We start from the raw sequence: 19,324 nt of genomic DNA on the forward strand, positions 1-19,324 counted from the left end.
CCAAAAAAAAAAAAAAATGAAGACAATAAAAATAAGTGAAATTATAGAGTATACCCATTTAAAGTGTTTTCTTTATACTGTATATACTGTTTATTAAAATAACACGGCATCTCATTCATCCTATTTTATGTACTACTTTTCATTCTACAATGTATTTTGACATGATATCTTTCCGTGTTTTAAATATTCTTTCACACCATAATTTTATTCTTTTTTAAAATTGAAGTATAGTTGAGTTATAATGTGTTAATGTGTTAATTTCTGCCGTACAGGAAAGTGATTCAGTTATACATATATGTGTGTGTATATATATATATATTCTTTTTGTATTCTTTTCCGATATGGTTGATCACTGGTTACTGAATATAATTCCCTGCACTGTACAGTAGGACCTTGTTGTTAATCCATCCTATATATAGTAGTTTGCATCTGCTAATCCCAAACTCCTAATCTCTCCTTTCCCCCACTTCCCCTCCCCCTCCGCTGTGTCAGCCACAAGTCTGTTCTCTATGTCTGTGAGTCTGTTACTGTTTGTAAATAGGTTCGTTTGTGTCATATTTTAGATTCCACATATAAGCATATTGTATTTGTCTTCTTCTGACTTACTTCACTTAATATGGTAATCTCTTAAGTCCATCCATGGTGCTGCAGATGGCATAATTTCACTGTTTTTATGGGTGAGTAGTATTTCGTTGTATGTATGTACCACATCTTCCATATCCATTCATCTGCCAGTGGACATTTAGGTTGCTTCCATGTCTTGGTTATTGTGATTAGTGCTGCTTTGAACATTGGGGGTGCGTGTATCTTATTGAATTACAGTTTTGTCCAAATATATGCCTGAGAATGGGATTGCTGGATCACATGGCAACTCTGTTTTTACATAACAATTTCAAATACCTACATATCGTTCTCAGTGCTTCAGTCAATTCCGTTTTGTTTGAATTTTCTATTATTTCTGAGACCTTGTATTCAGCAGCAAAAAATGAAATGGGTTGTGTTTTCAGTTGCTGTTTTTTAGCTGAAGTTGAAAGTTACCCCATGCTAAGTTGGGTACCTTGCCCACAGTTGCTCAGCTTGTGTTAGATTCTGACTTGAGTCCCAGTATGTTTGATGTTAGTCTTATAGTCTTGTCGTCACTCTACTTGATCCAGCAGTTTTGCTTTTTTCAGGGGGAAAACTCTGCTGTCCCTCTCTGTTTTCTCCCGCTCTCCCCGTGAGCACATGTTTGTTCCTTCACCACCACCCGTGCTTACCTCCCTGCCTTGCTGAGGCTGCTGACATCTGTAGAGATATACCGTGTCTCAGGACAGAAAGCTACGCAGCTGGAGAGGAAATATGCCTGTTTGCCTTTCCCTTCCTCCTTAATGGCTTAACCTATAAGCTTGGAAGCTGGTTTTAATTTTACATTTTCTGTGTATATGTGTGTTTGTTTTTTAAAAATTTCCCCCCTTAATTCTTTCAAGGAGAACTTTACTTGAAATTATACTCTCTTTCCCCCCCAAGCCAATCTGTGTCCCATATCTTGATGCGATTACTTTGTTTGGGGAGATTGATAAATTCAGAGTGGAGTTTCTGGTTTATCCAACTAAGTTGGTTTAAATTATGGCCTTAGAAAGGGCTTGAAGCAACCTAAAACATTTTAGAACAATTGATGTAATCCTCTTCTGCTTCTAGAAAAATCCATCCTAGGTTTATTCCACAAAGAAGGTATGTTTTTGTTTTGTTGTGTTGTCATTCCAGTTATTTCATTGCATGCTCTATCTCAGATTCTTTGCTGTGAGAAATCAACTTAACTTTGCTTGGTAAAGACCAGGAAGAGAAATAAGAGATGCATCATTCCAACCCTCTTATTTTAAGGATTGAGAAAATGTGGACTAAAGAGGGAAGATAACTTGCCAGAGGTCATGCAGAGATATAGTTTTTGAAAACATGAGGCAAAGGACTCATTTCCTTTGCTCTGGTTCAGTGCTTATCTCACAATTTTTTTTCAGGGGTAAAGTGTGAAGGGTGTGTTATGAGCAGATTTGTATCCACTTGAAATTCATGTGTTTAAGTTCTTACCCCCTAGTACCTCAAAATGTAACTGTGTTTGGAGATAGAGCCTTTAAAAGAATAGTTAAGTGAAATGAATTCGTCAGAGTGGGCTCTGATCTGGTGTGATGGGTGTCTTACAAGAACAGATTAGGACATGGACACCCAGAGAAGGACACAGGGAGGAGAAACTGGGCAAGCCAAGGAGGGTGGCCTCAGAAGGAACTAACTCTCCTGACACCTTGATGTTGGACTTGGAGCCTGCAGAACTGTGAGAAAATAAATGTGTATTGTTTAAGGCAACCAGTCTGCGGCACTTTGTCGTGGCAGCAGCAAACTAATATGGAGGGAAGGTAAGAACAATGACATTTAAAATACAAAATTTCAAAAAAAAAAATTCAAAATTTCAGATTTGTAAAGCTCATAGTGAACAGGAAAGGGAAACCCAGGTAATTAGTATTTTAAAGAAATAATGCCATGCCAAAGTCTGTACTAACTTGATTTTCAATCATAATTTTATATATGGCATCTCGTTTCATGCTATAACATACCTAAAGTATAGTTACTACTAGCTCCACCTTATAGATGAGGAAACTGAGGCTCAGACATTTAACTTATCTAAAGGTATATATTTATTAACTAACTGGTAAGTTTCATCCAAATTTATCTCCTTGCCTGACTTTAAATCCTTCATCCATTATACTGAAGTTGACCTGAGCTATTTAGTAACCATTGTTAGGAAGTTGCTTAAAGATAGGAAGGGAAAAATTTCAGTCAGCTGGAATCCACTTGATCGATTGATCAGGAAATATTTGGCCATTGATTTTAGGATAAAAATGGAGATCAGGGAAATTTTAAGATAACATATTTGAGTATCACTGCACTCTTCCCCGTGGGTTCACATGTCAAAATGAAACCACATTCTCCACACAATGAAAAATTCATGTTCACAGTGATGGACCCTAGGCCCAAAAGAAATCTGACCCATCAGAAGAGAATCAGTTACCCACGCTGGGTCACATTTGCTAAGGCAGGAAACCAGACCCATACATACATCTATAACACGAAGAGGCATGGAAACAGTCTGTGCCAGAATTTTACCACTGCATATTTTATTTTTATTATTTACTTACTGATTTTGGTATGGCACTTAGGGTCCTAGCTCCCCAGCCAGGAATCAAACCCGCATCCCCTGCAGTGGAAGTGTGGAGTCTTAACCTCTGGTCTGCCAGGTCTTATTGCTGAAAAGAGACCTGATAAATGTGTAATCAACCTAAAAATCAAATGAACTTGAGCTGCTGGTAAAATCACTTGTTAGGATATGGGAAATAGAAGGTGCTTTAACTACTGAACATTGACAACTCTCTTGCAGCAGTGTCCTCCCTGTTTTAAGGTAGTGTGGTCTATTGTTCTTAAACATATGGGTTAAACTTACTCTCATGTCCCCCTGGTAAATCACATGGGTTAAGAATCTGTCTGCAATGTGGGAGACCTGGGTTCGATCCCTGACTGAGAAGATCCCCTGGAGAAGGGAATGACAACCACTCCAGTATTCTTGCCTGGAGAATCCCACGGATAGAGGAGCCTGGCTGGCAGGCTATAGTCCATGGGGTCGCAAAGAGTTGGAAATGAGCAACTAACACTTTCAAACTTACATGGACTTTATCAGTAAGAAGATATAAGCAAGTTGAGAGGTGGCTGGGCTTTGCTTACAGCAGATCCTGGGGATAAGGCCCAGCCCAGCAATATACCCACTGTGTAACTTATTGGGCTCTATCTTTCAAAGAGACCCTGAATCCAGCCACTTTTCCCCATTTTTTCATCCCTGCCACCACCACCTTGCCAGAGCTTCCATCACCTTACTGCGGGACCCTCCACTGGTCTCAGTGTCCCCGTGTTGCTAGCCATCGGGTCATTTCTTCATGCATGAGCGAAGTGATCCTTTAAACTGTAAATCAGATCAAGTCACTCCCCAGGTCAAAAATTTGTTTCAGAGACTTCCCTGGTGGTCCAGTGGTTAAGAATTTGACTTCCAGTGCAGGGGACATGGGTTTGATTCCTGGTCAGGGAATTAAGATCCCCTGTGCCTCAGGGCAACTAAACCCACGTAATGCAGTGAAGACCCAACATAGCCAAAACAAACTCTGTTGCACTTGGAATAGCACCCAGACAGTGGTGCTCAAGGTTCCACGTGGCCTGGCCCCTACTATCTCCACTGCCTCCAGGGTCTTGGCATCAGCCATCCTCCCTTCTCTCTCTCTCTCTCACACCTAACGTGTGCAGCTCAGAGCTCCTGTACTCTCTGCACCCTTGGAGAGGGGAGCAGTCTTTTCTAGGAGTATTTGTGAAGCTCAGTTCCGCAGACAGCTTCTTAGATGTGCCTTTTCTTGAAAACCTAGTAAGAAGCAGTCTCAGACCATTCCAAGCCTCCACCACCCCCTCACCTTTCTAAGTGTCGCTTATCACTGTTGAAATTACACTACTTAGTTAGTAGCTGACTTAATCTTTGCTGTTTCAACTGCTACAGTTGTCATGTCAGGGATTTAATTTTGGTCACTTGTGTGTCCTTAGTACTGTGAATGGGAGGCCGTTACAAACATTACACGAAGGAATGAATGGATAAGTAAGTGAATGAATGAAAAGGCACACTGTTCCTTTACCTTAAACTCATGTGCTTTTCCTCAGTAAGCAGTCTGGGGAGGACAGGTGTCCAGGAAACAGGGTTATCAGAAGACAACTAAGTCTGTGAATCTGTTTCTATTTTTATATAGATGCATTTGTATTATTTTTTAGGTTCTATAAGTGATATCATCTAATATTTATCTTTCTCTGACTTATTTCACTAAGCATAGTATTTTCTAGGTCCATCCATGTTGCTGCAAATGACACTATTTCATTCCTTTAAGGCTGAATAATATTCCATTGAGTAAATGTACTGCATCTTCAAAAAAAATTTTATTGGGGTATCGTTGCATTTACATTGTATTGTTTTCTGCTGTGTAGCAAAGTGAATCACTTATGCTGTATGCCCAAAACTAACTCAATATTTTGAATCAATTATACTTCAATTAAAAAATTAAAAATAAAAAAAAGACAGCTAAACTATCTGTCTCATGATCTAATCTCAAGTGAATGAAATGATCAATGAAAGATGAAAAGACGTGGGACAATGGACACAAGTCCTAACACACAGATGAAAACCTGCTGCTTCTGAGATACTTGTAAAGACTCACAAAAGTTGTAACTCGTGCTATTTTTTAGACACAATTTAATACCTGTCACAGTGTACATCTTACTCTAGTATGCAGAAGATACCTGCAACTGTAAACTTCAGCAGCCCAGGCACTTTTGGAAACATTCCTGAGCAGAGACATGTCATAAAAGAATGGACTAGTGTGGAACTATTCCAAAGAAGGCGGTTCTCTGATGTTAGAATCCCAGAATGTGAGCTAGTGACCACTGGGAAGGGAAGCTTGTGACTCATGGCTTCGCAGGTAAGGGTGAAGTCGGTGGGCCCCCAGGCACAGAGAATCAGTTCCTGTAATGTCAGCATGGCTTTTCCAAATAGAAAGCAGTCTTGAGTATATTCCAGGAGGTACCTTTTGGGTAAGCCTTGGATCTGCCTTGAAGGTGAAGAATCCTTTTCTTATAGGATTAACTGCCTACTCATCTCGTTTTCGAGTTCTGATCATTTTCAAGTGGTGCCTTGATTGTATTTATTTCAAAGTTTCCTTTCATTCAAGGTCTGCCTGATCTCTTGAAGTCTTTGTTCTCAGGAGTGTCTGCAGTTTTCTCTGTCAATAGAACTTGGAGAAGTTTGGGGCTTCAAAAATAGTCAAAGAGTCAGAAATACTGCTTAACCACCTATTCATCAAATGAAAGCAGAGCTGTGGGTTTGCAGGTTCCTAGGCAGTCAGAAGGCGCGACCCAGAGAGTCAGTCATCACCACTGTCGTCGTCTTGTGTCAAGAAAGAGCCAGAAAAAAAGAGAAAGTGCCTCATCCCCTTTGTTTCCCATACTCCTTAGGGAAGTGTGTTTGGGTTCTGATAGGAAGGTAGTTAAGACATACATGTTAACTAAAAAGAGGTGGAAAGTCAGGCTACTTTTCAAAGATCAAGACCAGAGGGGGTTGTCATCCAGCTGAGAGACATTGACCTGAGAAGATCTGCATCTTTTAAAGAAACATGCATTTCTCGAGCACCTACCATGCACTGGGATTTGGGCTAGACTGCTGACCTTAGTCCTTTGGGACAGATGTCATTCCCCTCGTTTTACAGCCAGGGCTGTGACTCCAAAGCTCTTCTCATTTTGAGCTGCCCTGGCACTGACTCGCCACCTGGACTTCACGACAGAGCAAACTGGGAGCATCTCGGCTCTTTGAAACAGTTCCTCCCTCCCACTCTCTCTCTCCAAGGGCCCTTTCCACGGCAGCGTGGTGTGAGCTACAACACGGTAACTGTACCTTCTTGACACATCTGCCACGGGCCAGGGTGAGGAAGCTGCAGAAGCCACTGGTTGTGTGCTTGCAAATGCAATCGCCAGGCAGCCCCCGCCAGTTTTAGAAGTATAGGGTCAGACTCGGAGGAGAATCCCCGTAGCCTCCACAAATAGATGGGGAACAATGGCCTGTCGTTTGCAGGTGCTGCTCACACATTCCAAGGGCCAAGCATGATTGCTCCTCTTGGAATTGCATTTTGGCTGGCTTTCAGCTTTACTGAAAGAGTTTTTTGTTTCTGAGAAGCAATAGGGTGGGGATTCACTAGGCTTCCCTGTCAGTCCAAAGACCCAGTCAAAGCCGGCTGCCAGGCCCCAGTGATCAAAGTGGAGAAAGAAGTGCTCCTAAAAGAGGGAAGTGGGTCCCATTCAGCAGACACCAGCCCCAAGAGGCCAAGTACCTTGCTCAGAGTTGCAGAGCTGGGGCCAGAATCCAGGTCCTGACTCCCATTTCAGGAGCCTGGACTATCCCTCATTCCCATTGGTATGGCCATCTCAGTGTGGAGTTAACTCCAGCCATCAGCTTCTGACCAGTCTCTTAAATCTCAGGTCCTTTTTCCTCCCTATTTGGTGTGTGACTGATAGCACCTCAAAATTATTCTTCATGCTCTTGCACCCCAGCTTCATGACTCTCCTTTCAATTCTCCATTTTTATTAATGGGCTCCTTCTGACCAACCTGCCTTGACATGCCACTCACCCTTGGCACATCACCTCCTATTTGTTTGTCTGTATCAAATTATAGTTAATTTACAATGTTATGTTAGTTGCAGGTGTCAGCAAAGTGATTCAGACACACCCGCATATATATATATACACACACATACATATATATTATTTTTCAGATTATTTTACATTATAGTTTATTACAAGATATTGAGTATAGTTCCCTGTGTTGTACATTAAGATCTGTTGTTTATCTATTATATATATAGTAGTTTGTATCTGCTAGTCACAAACTTCTAAGTTATCTCTCCCCTACCCCTTTCTCCTTTGGTAACAATAAACTTGTTCTCTATGTCTGTGAGTCTGTATCTGTTTTGTAAATAAGTTCACTTATGTCATTTTTTTAGATTCCACATATGAGTGATATCATATGGTATTGTCTTTCTCTGCCTTTACTTCACAGTCTCTCGGTCCATCCATGTTGTTGCAAATGGCATTATTTCATTCTTTTTGATAACTGAATATTGTTCCATAGTGTATATATATATATATATGTATGTATATATACACCACATCTTCTTTATCCATTTATCTGTCGATGGGCATTTAGGTTGCTTCCTGGCTACTATAAATAGTGGCACATCACTTTCTATTACCCTTCCTTGCTAAGCAGATTCCAGCTTTACTCCAAAGTGTACCGTATGTGTTCTAATCCATACTCTTCCTGTCACCTGGAGCACAGCAAACTCCTTGTTCTCTTTTCCTTTTTATAATTTTCTGTATTAAATCACTTTTGAAAGTTATAAAATGACATATGCACTGGGAAACTAGTGAAATAATGTATAAATAGAGGAAAAAGAGAAAAGAAAAAAAGTTTCTCTACCTCCGCCCTTTGACCCCCTGTCTCTTGCCATTCCTAATGTCAATGATTTGATATGCATCCCTCCAGACCCTTCTGCTGCTCACATAGAAATGTAATAAACATATTTACATGTAGTATATTTGTTTGCTTTTGCAAGAACAGTATTGTATTTTACACATTTGAAATGTACTTATGTTAGATATTTCTTCAGTTCAGGATTAAGTTTAACCTGTTTAAAAGTATCTGCGTCATAATCCTGTGTGGCTGTGTTCAGTTTATTAAATTGTGTGCCACGGCTGGCTGTCCAGGGACTGGACTGGGTGTGCTCTGCCTGCCTCTCCAGCTACACTCTCCAGGGTTTTCTGTCTTGCTCCCTGCCCTGGACCAGTCTGGGCTGCATCAGTAGGTCCTTGGCCCTTGGGATCCGGGTTGGATTTAGTTCACATGTGCCACTCGCTGTTGAGAGAGGGTGGACAATGAAGCCAGGGTATTTGCCCCTGATTCCGTGCTGCTGGGTTACTGCGGAGTGGCGGTGTGCCCTGCTGCAGGTCACATCTCCTGGCAGCGCCCTCTCGGTATATCTGCCCCCACTTTGACTCCGGTGATCACTCCTCTGGCCTCGTTGGGCCTGGGGATGGTGTGACTCCCTGCTGTTGGTGGGCCCTGGGGGCTGCCCATCCATTTAATCTCCCTGAAGCCTGTCCATGCTTTGTTAAATAATCCCTTTGTTAAATGCTCTTTAATAGTCCACTCGGAGTCTTCCTTCTGTGTCCTGGCATCCTGAGCAATAAAGATTCTTTCTTCTTCCTTTTTTTCCCACTTGTCATTTGCTATTACTTTCTAACTAGTTCCTTCCTTTATCTCCGGCATGTTCATTCTGTCAGTTTTTCTTTTAATCTCTGGGGTTGTATTTCACTCATTTTCTCAAACTCCTTCCTGAGCTCCCCAGGACCTATGGGATAAAGGTGAAACCCAGAGCCAGTCATCGTTTGCATCTCCCTCTTCTAGGATATGAAGTATCAGGGGCTCCACCCATTTCTACAGTTTTACCCTGAAATGCATTTCTTGCATTGATACATTTGGTGCTCATAGTGACTGGTTTTGTGACACCAGACCCTACGCCTTTCCTCCCCCCGCCCCAAGATGCCTTGTCTTCATCAACTCAGTGCGGAGAAGAACAGATAATTCATTTCATGGAGGAGTAATTGAACAAAATGTACATAAAGCTTGTAAGAGTTTCTGGCATGTTGGAACTTTTCAGTAAATGCTGGTTACAAATTACTGTTCCCCTGCTCTGATCAGAATTGCCCTTCCGTACATCTAACGTAACATCTTCACAGCCAGTAGTCACACAAGTGTACATTTCAGGAATGAATTATTAAAACTGCTTATCCCTAGAATCAAGGCCTGGTTGAAATTTCAGGCCCTCCTCCCTGATGAATGAGGCATTTGGCTCTCTCACAGGCTGTTGGGCTAAGGGGACACAGTCTGCTGTTTGAACGGAGCTGGACCCCAGTTTCCTAGTCTGACTATGGATATGGAGCTTTCCTCCATAGCTCGTGGATTTGAGGCCTCAAAGAACAATGCCACACAAACAAAACAGAAAAAAACCCAAATAACAAACAAAACACAAAGCTCTCATATAAATCCAGAGCAGAGGTGGCCAGGAATTAAGTCTCTAAACCACTGACTTTTTGTCAGTCCCTGTTCTACTTTACACTTGTCTTGAACAACGCAGTGTGTTTCTCAGGTGCTTTATATCTAATAGTAGTAGCAACCTTACATTTGTACTGCAATTTAGATTTGCCTTTAATTGGACATGTCCATAATCAGAGCAATAAAACAGAGGTGGTAGCACAATAGAGAAATTAGTAGAAATATTTGTAATGCCTGCCACTCGTGGAACTTTTTCTTTAAGTGCCCAACACTACATCATCATATTTAATTCTCACAGTAGCCCTGGGAGGCAGGCAGTTACCTGTATTTTACAAATATACAAACGGGCCTTTCAGTCAGCCAGAGACGCTGAGGCCCAGAGATGGATCCATTGAGTCACTTGCCTAAAATCACACAGTGAGTCAGTAGCAGAGATGCCAACACAGCTTTGGCTTCCAGACTCCCTTGGTCACTGCTGCAGTTCTGGATGGCTCTGAGAACTGCGATTAGGGCTGGTTTCCATCCAGACGGCAGCCTTTCCATTTTCCTCTCCCCTAAGCCCAGCTAAGGATGTACCACATTTTTTTCTTGTGCCCACATTTGGCACATCCTATTTTCTGATGAAGCATGCTTGGTCTCACTCTAGATTTACTCCACCCTGCCCCTCTCCCTCCTCCTCCCTACCCTTTTGACCCAGCGAGCCTCCCTAATCCCCAGTACCCTCCTCCTCCTGCTCTGCTGCCCAGTATCTGGGACAGCCCTGTGACTCCACTTCCGGCGCTGCTCTTCCTTCTGACAAACCAACCCATGTTGACCCATGTAGGTCCTTGTTTCAAGAGCAGGGATGGTGGTCCTGCAGTTATATTACATCATTTTAGGTGATTCTGAAAAAGAGGGCATTCAGTAACACTGAACTACATAGAGAGAAATTTTCTCTCCTTTCTAATTCTTTTCCTAACCTTCTGAGCAGATGAAGGAAAAAGTCTTCAGATAGTGTTGATTTGTCTTGAACACCTGGCCTACCACCCCAACCCTGGGTAATCTACCTTTTAACAGAGGTAGCAGATCTGAAGCTCATCCTCCAGAATCCTTTTGAGGACGGCAGAATGTAGCCCAAATTTCATGAGGTTTTTATTGTGTTCATTCCTAGGTTTACTGTCTATTTTTGGTAAGTGACACCAGCTTAGAATTTATGGGAGTGAGACAGTGTTTACTTTTAAAATACATTTATTTCAGGATAATATTAAGTAAATAACAGTACAGTTTGTACCAGGATCTGTCCAATGCCTTGAAAATAGCACAGTGGGGACTGAGGTTTGGGCTTCAAAAGCCCAGCTGACCTTCCTGCTTGAGGGTAGAATGACTTTGTGGCTCCTTCTGTTTATCGCTGGGTCATCCCTCCCCTTGTCATCCTCTGGTTCCTGGCCAGGTTTTCCACTTGTGCTTATCCATGTCTGGGACCCTGTTCAAGATTGGGAGAGCATTATCAGGGGCTGGGATTAAGATGCCATCCACAGTTCATTCCGCCACTCCAGCCTGACCCGGGCAGCCACATCACTTGTCTGGCCCTTTGATAACCATGTCTTCAAAATGGTGAACGTGGAGTTGTAGGGGGAGTTAATGCACACAGCTGGCTTTGATGTTCTGGTTCAGAAGACGGGGCCACCACCCTGCCCTGGTTAATCCTGCCCTTGGCTACTGCTTCCTCCACCTTATGGTTGTCCCTCCAGGGCCAAATCAAACCCGCTAAAGAAAGTGAAAACAGTGCTTGCTGTTCGTTATGCATTATGTGTAGTGGGCTGTGTTCTGAAGGGAGTGCCCCGTGTTAGCTTCCATGGTGCACACTTGGTCATAAGTATATTTGGGTGATGAGAGAAAGAAGGTATTTCTTTTTGTTTTCTTTTCTTTTTTTGGCAATGCCACTTGGCATGTGGGATCTTAGTTCCCTGACCAGGGATTGAACCCATGTCCCCTGCATTGGCATCGCAGAGTCCTAACCACTCGACCACCAGTGATGTCCTGGAGGAATGTTCTTGAGATTCACCTGTAGCAGTTCAGAGTTTTGGAATAGCCAGCCCTGTACAACTGCCCCTGGCTTCAATAAAGACTCAAAGCCAAGAGGCTGCATTGCTTCCAGGAAGTCTTCTTCTCTCCCTGACCGCACTCTGTCTGTCTGTCTCCATGGCATGTTTGTCATTGAGGGGCCTGAAACTGATCCATGCACTGGGCAGGGAGAGCGAGTCTGGGGGCAGGTTTCAGACCTCGCCCACTCTGCATTCTTGAAGGAGGAGGGCATGTAGATTGTTATCTGCTCACGGAGCCTTATTTCCAAAGGAAGAATGACCTGGAGGGGCCGTGGGAACCTGCCCTTTGCGGGTGGGTGTAAACGGAGAAGTCTTGGCTGACCTTGGCTGCTGGTGGCAGGAGCTGAGAACAGTTGCCGGGGTTGGCTGGGGACTGGCGTCGCTGGAATTCCCTTTATGGAAAGGCCTGTTAGGTTTTGATGAACAGAGTGTTGGTTCAGTTCTTCTAGAGTGTTTGTGAGAGGGGCACTGTACGGCAGCCATTATGATTGGAAGAAAGAATAACCATGATAGTAGTTCCCATGTACTAAGATTCATAGATTGCCAAACAGAGACTCACCGTCATCCTAACCAGCACCCTTAGAGAAAGTGATCATTGTCCCCCATTTCACAGATGAGGTAACTGAAGCCTAGAGAGGTGAAGTCACTCACCCAAACACAGGTAGTGTTTCTTCGAGAAGTCAAACTCCTCACCCAAGATTGCGTATTTAACAGCAGAGGTGGGTTGAGAATCTGCTCTCCTGAGAGCCCTGTCAGTACCTTTTTCTGAATCCCACGTTGAGTCAACCAGGAGTCTTAGAAAGCCTTTCCTCTGTCTTCTCTAAATGATCCTGCTTTAGGAAAGAAAAGCAACAAGATTTCATCTGTATAGTCTATCCATCCTGTTTATTCTTAAGAGTGGGAGTGTTTTTAGGGAGTCAAATCTAATTATCCAGATGGGATTTTATTTTTAAATAACCACCTGTGCCTTCATCTGGACTTAAAAGGATCTTGAGTCCCCACTGAGGGTCGGAGTCTGTGCTTTGTGATTTGAACATAGGTAATAAAAGATTTGACTGGAGAAGATTCCATCTCCAGTTTATATCCTCTTTTTTTTTTTTCCCCTTCCTCGGATTAGAGTTTTTATTCTGAGCTTCTGGAATGTCTGCAGAGTAGAGAACAGATGTGTCCTAAGTACTGTTCCGGGGCTGACTTTATTGCCTGGGAAGAAATCCATGGAGGGCTCTGGTTTCTCTGGGAAACATATTCATATTAGCTCAGATGGAGGTGGTAATTTAAGTCCTTCAAGTTGAATGCTAGGTGAGGAAGACTGAAATGGGAGCCAGCATCCCCCAGCCAGCGTGGGTTCAAGATTCTGTCTTTGCATTCTCCAGTCTACTTGGAATCACAGCCATTGTTAACAGCATTTGCTTGTTGTGGGTTTTCTTTCTCCTCCCTTCCCTCTCTTGCTCCCCCTTCCTCCCTCTGAACCTCTGTCTTTTCTCACTCCCTTCCTTCTTCTTTTTTCTCTCTGCCTCTCTTCTCTCCCATTTTCTCACAAACTCCTAATTTTTTATAGCTAATTTTTCTAATCATTATCACACCCTACTGAAGGAAAAATAAGTTGGACTTCGTCAAATGTCAAGGGCCTCTGCTATTCTGGATTGTGAATCAGGTCTCTCCGTAAAATGCATTAATTGGGAGATTGGGGTTGACATATACACACTATTGATACTGTGTGTAATATAGATAATGGCCTTCCTGGTAGCTCAGCTGGTCAAGAATCTGCCTGCAATGCAGGAGCCCACAGTTCGATTCCTGGGTTGAGAAGTTCCCCTGGAGAAGGGATAGGCTACCCATCCCAGTATTCTTGGGCTTCCTTGGTGGCTTAAGACAGTAAAGAATCCACCTGCAGTGTGGGAGACCTGGGTTCGATCCCTGGGTCGGGAAGATCCCCTGGAGAAGGGCATGGCAACCCACTCCAGTATTCTTGCCTGGAGAATCCCATGGACAGAGGAGCCTGCCAGGCTACAGTCCATGGGATCGCAGAGTCAGACACTGCTGAGCGACTAAGTCCAGGACATGACATAGGTAATGAGAACCTACTATATAGCACAGGGAAGTCTACTCCGTGTTCTGTGGTAACCTGAATGGGAATGAAATCCAAAAAGAGAGGATATATGTATATGTATGGCTGATTTACTTTGCTGTATGGCAGAAACTAATACAGCATTGTAAAGCAACTATACACCAAAAAATTTTTTTAAAAACACACAAACACAATTAGGCCATAAGAAGCATGTCTGATGCACTGATTTTATAAGTAGTGGCTTACAAGTGATTGGGTTCCTGAAGTTTTCTACCACAAAGAAAGCGTTCCTGCACTGGACCTGTCACATTCAGTATCAGAGAGGACAGCCCTGTCAGAAAGAGCCACTTGGCATAAGGTTTAAGGATTATTGGTGCAGTGGCCTCAGGTGCAAAGCAGTCAGGAGCCAAGAGATGGGAGACCTGGATTTGCTTCCAACTGCGACTAATCAACTCTGTCACTTGGAGAAAGGTGTCTACCTCTGTCTGTAGATCTTCCATTTAGAATATGGGAACAATAGTCCCTCCCCAGTAAGCTTCTTAATTCAAGGCAATTTATACAAATTTAAAGTACTGTAAATAATGAGTAGAAATAGTGGAACTAGCATTGATAGGTATTTACTATGTGTTAGCGTGTTAGATATTTTATATACACATGTACACACATGCACAGGTTTCCCCCTTCTCCCCCCTTATTGCGTTCTGGCAGCCACCCTGCGAGGTGAGCCTGGTGTTTTAATATTACCACTCTGAGCCAATAAAACTGGGGTCCTGAGAGGTTAAGTCCTAACTCAAGATCACAAACTTGGTTAGGTGGTTGGCCTGATTCTCCAAGTACTGGGAGAACCCAGTGGAGCCCAAGCTTGGCAGCTGGCACGCCTAGAACCTGGCTGGGCTGTAAGAGTGAGCTGCATTGAGTCCTGGTGGCCGTGCAGCGCCTGAGGCAGCCACAGTCTTTGGTGCTTCAGTCTCTAATTAGCTGCATCTTGGGTTCCAAACACCCTCCAGGTTACCCCTGTGCTCAAGAAGTGCCGTCATTCCTTATAGGTGTTAATGCATGAGAAACGTTGGTTGGCTCCTGCCTGCCATTGCAGGAGACATAAGAGATGCAGGTTCGATCCCTAGGTCAGGAAGATCCCCTGGAGGAGGGTTTGGCAACCCACTCCAGTATTTTTGTCTGGAGAATCCCATGGACAGAGGAGCTTGGTGGGCTACAGTCCATAGGGTCACATAGAGTCAGACACAACTGAAATGACTTAGCATGCATGCACGCACACATTAGCCACTTTAATAAAAGTTTGGGGGACAAGCTGAGGACCCCAGGAGCAGCATTTGCTTGAGTCTGTGAGTTGTGGTTTTGATACTTCTGCTGTCCATGATAAAAACCAAATAATAATACTGTACTAAATAGAGCAGGGGTTTTGTTATTCCCATATCTGAAACCTGTGCAAGGCCCCCACTTCATCTTTATGCTCATTTAGATTTCTGATGATTGGGTCAAAATTCATTTCAGTAGCATTTGAACAGTTTTGAATGATGCCATCTCAGTGATGTTAATTCCACTTGGTCACCTCTTCCCATCCCTCTGATGTACAAGGTGCCTGGGATAGCTTTTGCCCCCTTGTTGAGATTTGATGCTTTCTGAAAGAAGTGATGATCCCCAGTGACTCAGGACTGGATGTCCCCAGGCAGGAGAAGATGGTCATATTTCATGACGGGGCTTAGTTCAGGCAGTGACTGGCTCCTTTCCCCCAACCAGCTTATTTCAGCTCTTTGCTAGAAAGATAAAGAATATCCGAAAAGCACGGAGCTGTGAGAGGGAACTCTTAAAGTTACCAAGATTATTGTTAGTGCGCAGCTTCTGCTGGAGAAGCTTCTGTCACCTTCACAGACACACAAACTGTGTCTGGGGTGTGACTTAGTACTGGGCTGCTGATGGCTGCCTAAGGGCCATTTATAGAGCTTATCAAATACAGATTTGTTGGCCTAGAGCAGGACCTGGAAATCTATATTTTTCTAATGTGCACCCTAGTTTGGGAAGCCCAGTCGTAGGAGTGCCTCATATAATTTTGCAATTACTGTTAAAACAGTAGATTACAGTAGCCTTCAATTAAAATGTTTTTCCTTAAAAGCCCAATTTTCTGACCATTTCACATAATTTTCTGACTCAGATGTCCTTTCTATTCTTCTGATATAATACACCCTCCTATGTCCCACCCTTCATCCATTTATGTGACCAACGTTTAACAGCTGTCTAAGATGGGTCCCAGCTGTCTAAGATGGGGTCACAAAGAGTCAGACACGACTTAGTGACTGAACACCAAGAGATGGGCCCCAGGAAATGAGCTAAAAAGATCAAAAGACACAGTTCTAAGTTCACAGGAGCCTGTGGTGTAGCCAGGAGACCATTAAACAGTAAACCAATTCTTGTGGAATAATATCATTATTTCAGCTGCAGTGGGAACACCTAAAATTTGCTGGAAAATCAGGTAGTACATCCTGGGGTAAAAACCCTTTGAGGCTTAACAAAAGAGAGGATGGTTGTTAATGGCAGGTGAACATAGGAGACAGCAGAGAGAATAGCTTTGCAAAGGCTTAGTGGCCAGAGAGCCATAGGTGGCAAGAACTGCACATTCTTTGATTTGCCACCATCTATGTAGAGCTAGTGGTAAATAACCCTCCTGCCAATTCGGGGGACACTGGAGATGAGGGTTTGATCCCTGGGTCAGGAAGATCCCCTGGAGGAGGGCATGGCAACCCACTCCAGTATTCTTGCCTAGAGAATCCCGGAGCCTGGCGGGCTACAATCCATGGGCTCACAAAGAGTTGGACACAACTGAGTGACTAACACACACACATACACATTGATAAAACTTGTGATAGAAACGAGGGTGGATGTACTGACAGAGGGCAGCTCATGAGGGGCTTGGAGATTGTGTGTGGTGGGAGTCTGTATTTGACCTCATTAGTACATTTTTTTGGCCACATATGTAAGTTTTTTCTCAACATCTTATTGATGTGTATCTTTTAAAAAAAATCCTTCCCCCGACAGTACAGCATGATGAAATTGTTTCTTCTCACGCAATACCTTGGAAGCAGGAGAGACTCAGCAGTAATTGGCTACATCCCCAGTGGAGCCCTAGCTTCAATTCTCATCTTCTGGTCCTGTTCATAGTCTTTGATTTCAGAAGCCAGAAATCAGCCTGTGTGTGGGGCATCCTTCTCCATAAAGCCTATGTTCCTTTTGAAAGCCCTGTCTCACCAGTGTCATCTCCTGTCCTCATCACGTCCCTGACTGATCCCCGAGTTCCCTCCACACTGATCTATTTCAGGTTTTCAAAGAAACATAACTTTCCCCCCACCACAGGGCCTTTGCACACACTGTTCCCTCGGTGTGCAGTTCTCCTCCATTCCTAGCCTCTATTTTAAAAAGCCTGTGCAGTGCTAAGTCGCTTCCGTTGTGTCCGACTCTGTGTGACCCTATGGACTGTGACCAGCCAGGCTCCTCTATCCATGGGATTCCCCAAGAATACTGGAGTGGGTTGCCATTCGCTTCTCCAGGGAATCTTCCCTACCCAGGGATCCAACTGGTGTCTCTTAGGTCTAACCTGCAGTGGCAGGTGGGTTCTTTACCCCTGGCACCACTTGGGAAGCCCAAAACATAGGGGTAGGGGTGACGGCAAAAGTGGTCAGAAAAAAGCCCCATTCCCCTTTATTTGTGATGCTTGACAGAATTTTACATTGTTTTACTTATTCTAGTGACTTTATTGCCAGACTTCCCCTTTAAGTTCCGTCAAGGCAGGGACCTGGTGTGGCTCATTCACTGCCACATCCTTCAGTTCAGTTCAGTTCAGTCGCTCAGTCATATCAGACTCTTTGTGACCCCATGAATCGCAGCACGCCAGGCCTCCCTGTCCATCACCAGCTCCCGAAGTTTACTGAAACTCATGCCCATCAAGTCGGTGATGCCATCCAGCCATCTCATCCTCTGTCGTCCCTTTCTCTTTCTGCCCGCAATCCCTCCCAGCATCAGGGTCTTTTCCAATGAGTCAGCTCTTCGCATAAGGTGGCCAAAGTACTGGAGTTTCAGCTTCAGCATCAGTCCTTCCAATGAACACCCAGATTGTGTCCACCTATTTAATAAAAAATATTAGATACCTGTTTGCTGAGTGAGTGGATGTGTGAACGATGAGTGGATGAATGGATGGATGGATGGATGGGTGGGTATAGTTGAAGTCTGTATGTTGAATTCGTAACAAACCACAGCCCACCATTTTTTTCAGGCTGCAGTTCCACTCAGCCAGGCTCCTAAGAATTCTCTTCTCCCACAGAACCCAGCAAAGCTACGTCCATCCTTCATGCTGTGATCTAAGCTCCATTCATTTAATGGAATCTGTGATCTCTAAAGCTGACAGTGATTTGTTTCTCTCCTGACTTAGACATAAAATATATGTTTGTATTTTGTTAATTTCCTTGGAATGTGCTTTGTTTTTAGTTGGATCACTTACCCAACTTTCATTTAGTTATGACTTTTAAAAAAGGCTTTTCTCATAAGAAAAGCAATAAAGAAATATATCTCAGAGAATGTGAGAAATACTGAGTATAATGTACTCAGTATACTGAGTGTACTCAGTTCATATTTGAATCCCGCATAATTTCTCCTCCTTGAGTTATACATTCCACAATTTATCTGCATATGTGTGCATGTATAAGCCTCCTGAATTTTAAACATAACATGATCCCTCTGTCATAAAGACTTTTCAAGGCCATTTCATTGTATGCCTGACCCTAAGTTCCAATTTTGAGACTCAGTATTGAGTGCCAACAGAACACCAGACTGGATGCTAGACACCGAGGTAAATGTTATCCTACTTAGCGTCATTTAGTGCTTTCTGGAAAAAGATAATATAAAGAGTAGCTGTGTTTCTAAGTGGCTGTGATAGGTTGCAGAAGAAAGAAGTGAAACTCAGAATAATTTGAGTTATGGTTAAACAAGAAAGATTGGATCCCCAAGAGACACAGCCACTCAATTACTGAGTGCACTGAACTCACAGGTGTCTTAAGACAGTGGTTCCTGCTAAACCTCTGAAACAAGGACTTGGGAGAACCTTGGGAGACTACTCTTCTCTGAAATCCTAGCTGTAAGAATGACTCCTGTTTTCCTTCTTTTCTAGAGCGACCGTCTTCTGATCAAGGGAGGCAGAATCGTCAACGATGATCAATCCTTTTATGCTGATATTTACATGGAAGATGGCTTAATAAAGTATGTATATAGGACCCTTCGCTTTATCTTTTCACTAGAGACTCAGAAAGAAACTTGCTTCTTTTGCTTAGTAGACCAGTGCTTCTGTGTATTTCATTTCTCCTTCTCCTTAAAGATGACTCTTTCATTTAGCCCTTCAGTCTGGATAATCCCTTTAAAACTAGATTTTAAACTAGCCTTAGTTCACTTGGATCACATGA

General features: G+C 43.3%; 1 protein-coding gene across 3 annotated transcripts in view; it reads left to right on the forward strand.

Moving 5' to 3' along the window:
- The window catches only part of DPYSL3 (dihydropyrimidinase like 3), a 117,351-nt gene that overhangs the window by 60,493 nt on the left and 37,534 nt on the right, over positions 1 to 19,324 (forward strand). For all 3 annotated transcript variants that reach the window (XM_043465066.1, XM_043465067.1, XM_043465068.1), the window contains one exon: positions 19,036 to 19,124. In XM_043465066.1, coding sequence (XP_043321001.1) covers positions 19,036 to 19,124 — 89 coding nt within the window. The remainder of the gene's footprint in view (positions 1 to 19,035; positions 19,125 to 19,324) is intronic.

This window comes from Cervus canadensis, chromosome 4, assembly GCF_019320065.1.
Source record: "Cervus canadensis isolate Bull #8, Minnesota chromosome 4, ASM1932006v1, whole genome shotgun sequence".
NCBI classification, from domain to species: Eukaryota; Metazoa; Chordata; class Mammalia; order Artiodactyla; family Cervidae; genus Cervus; species Cervus canadensis.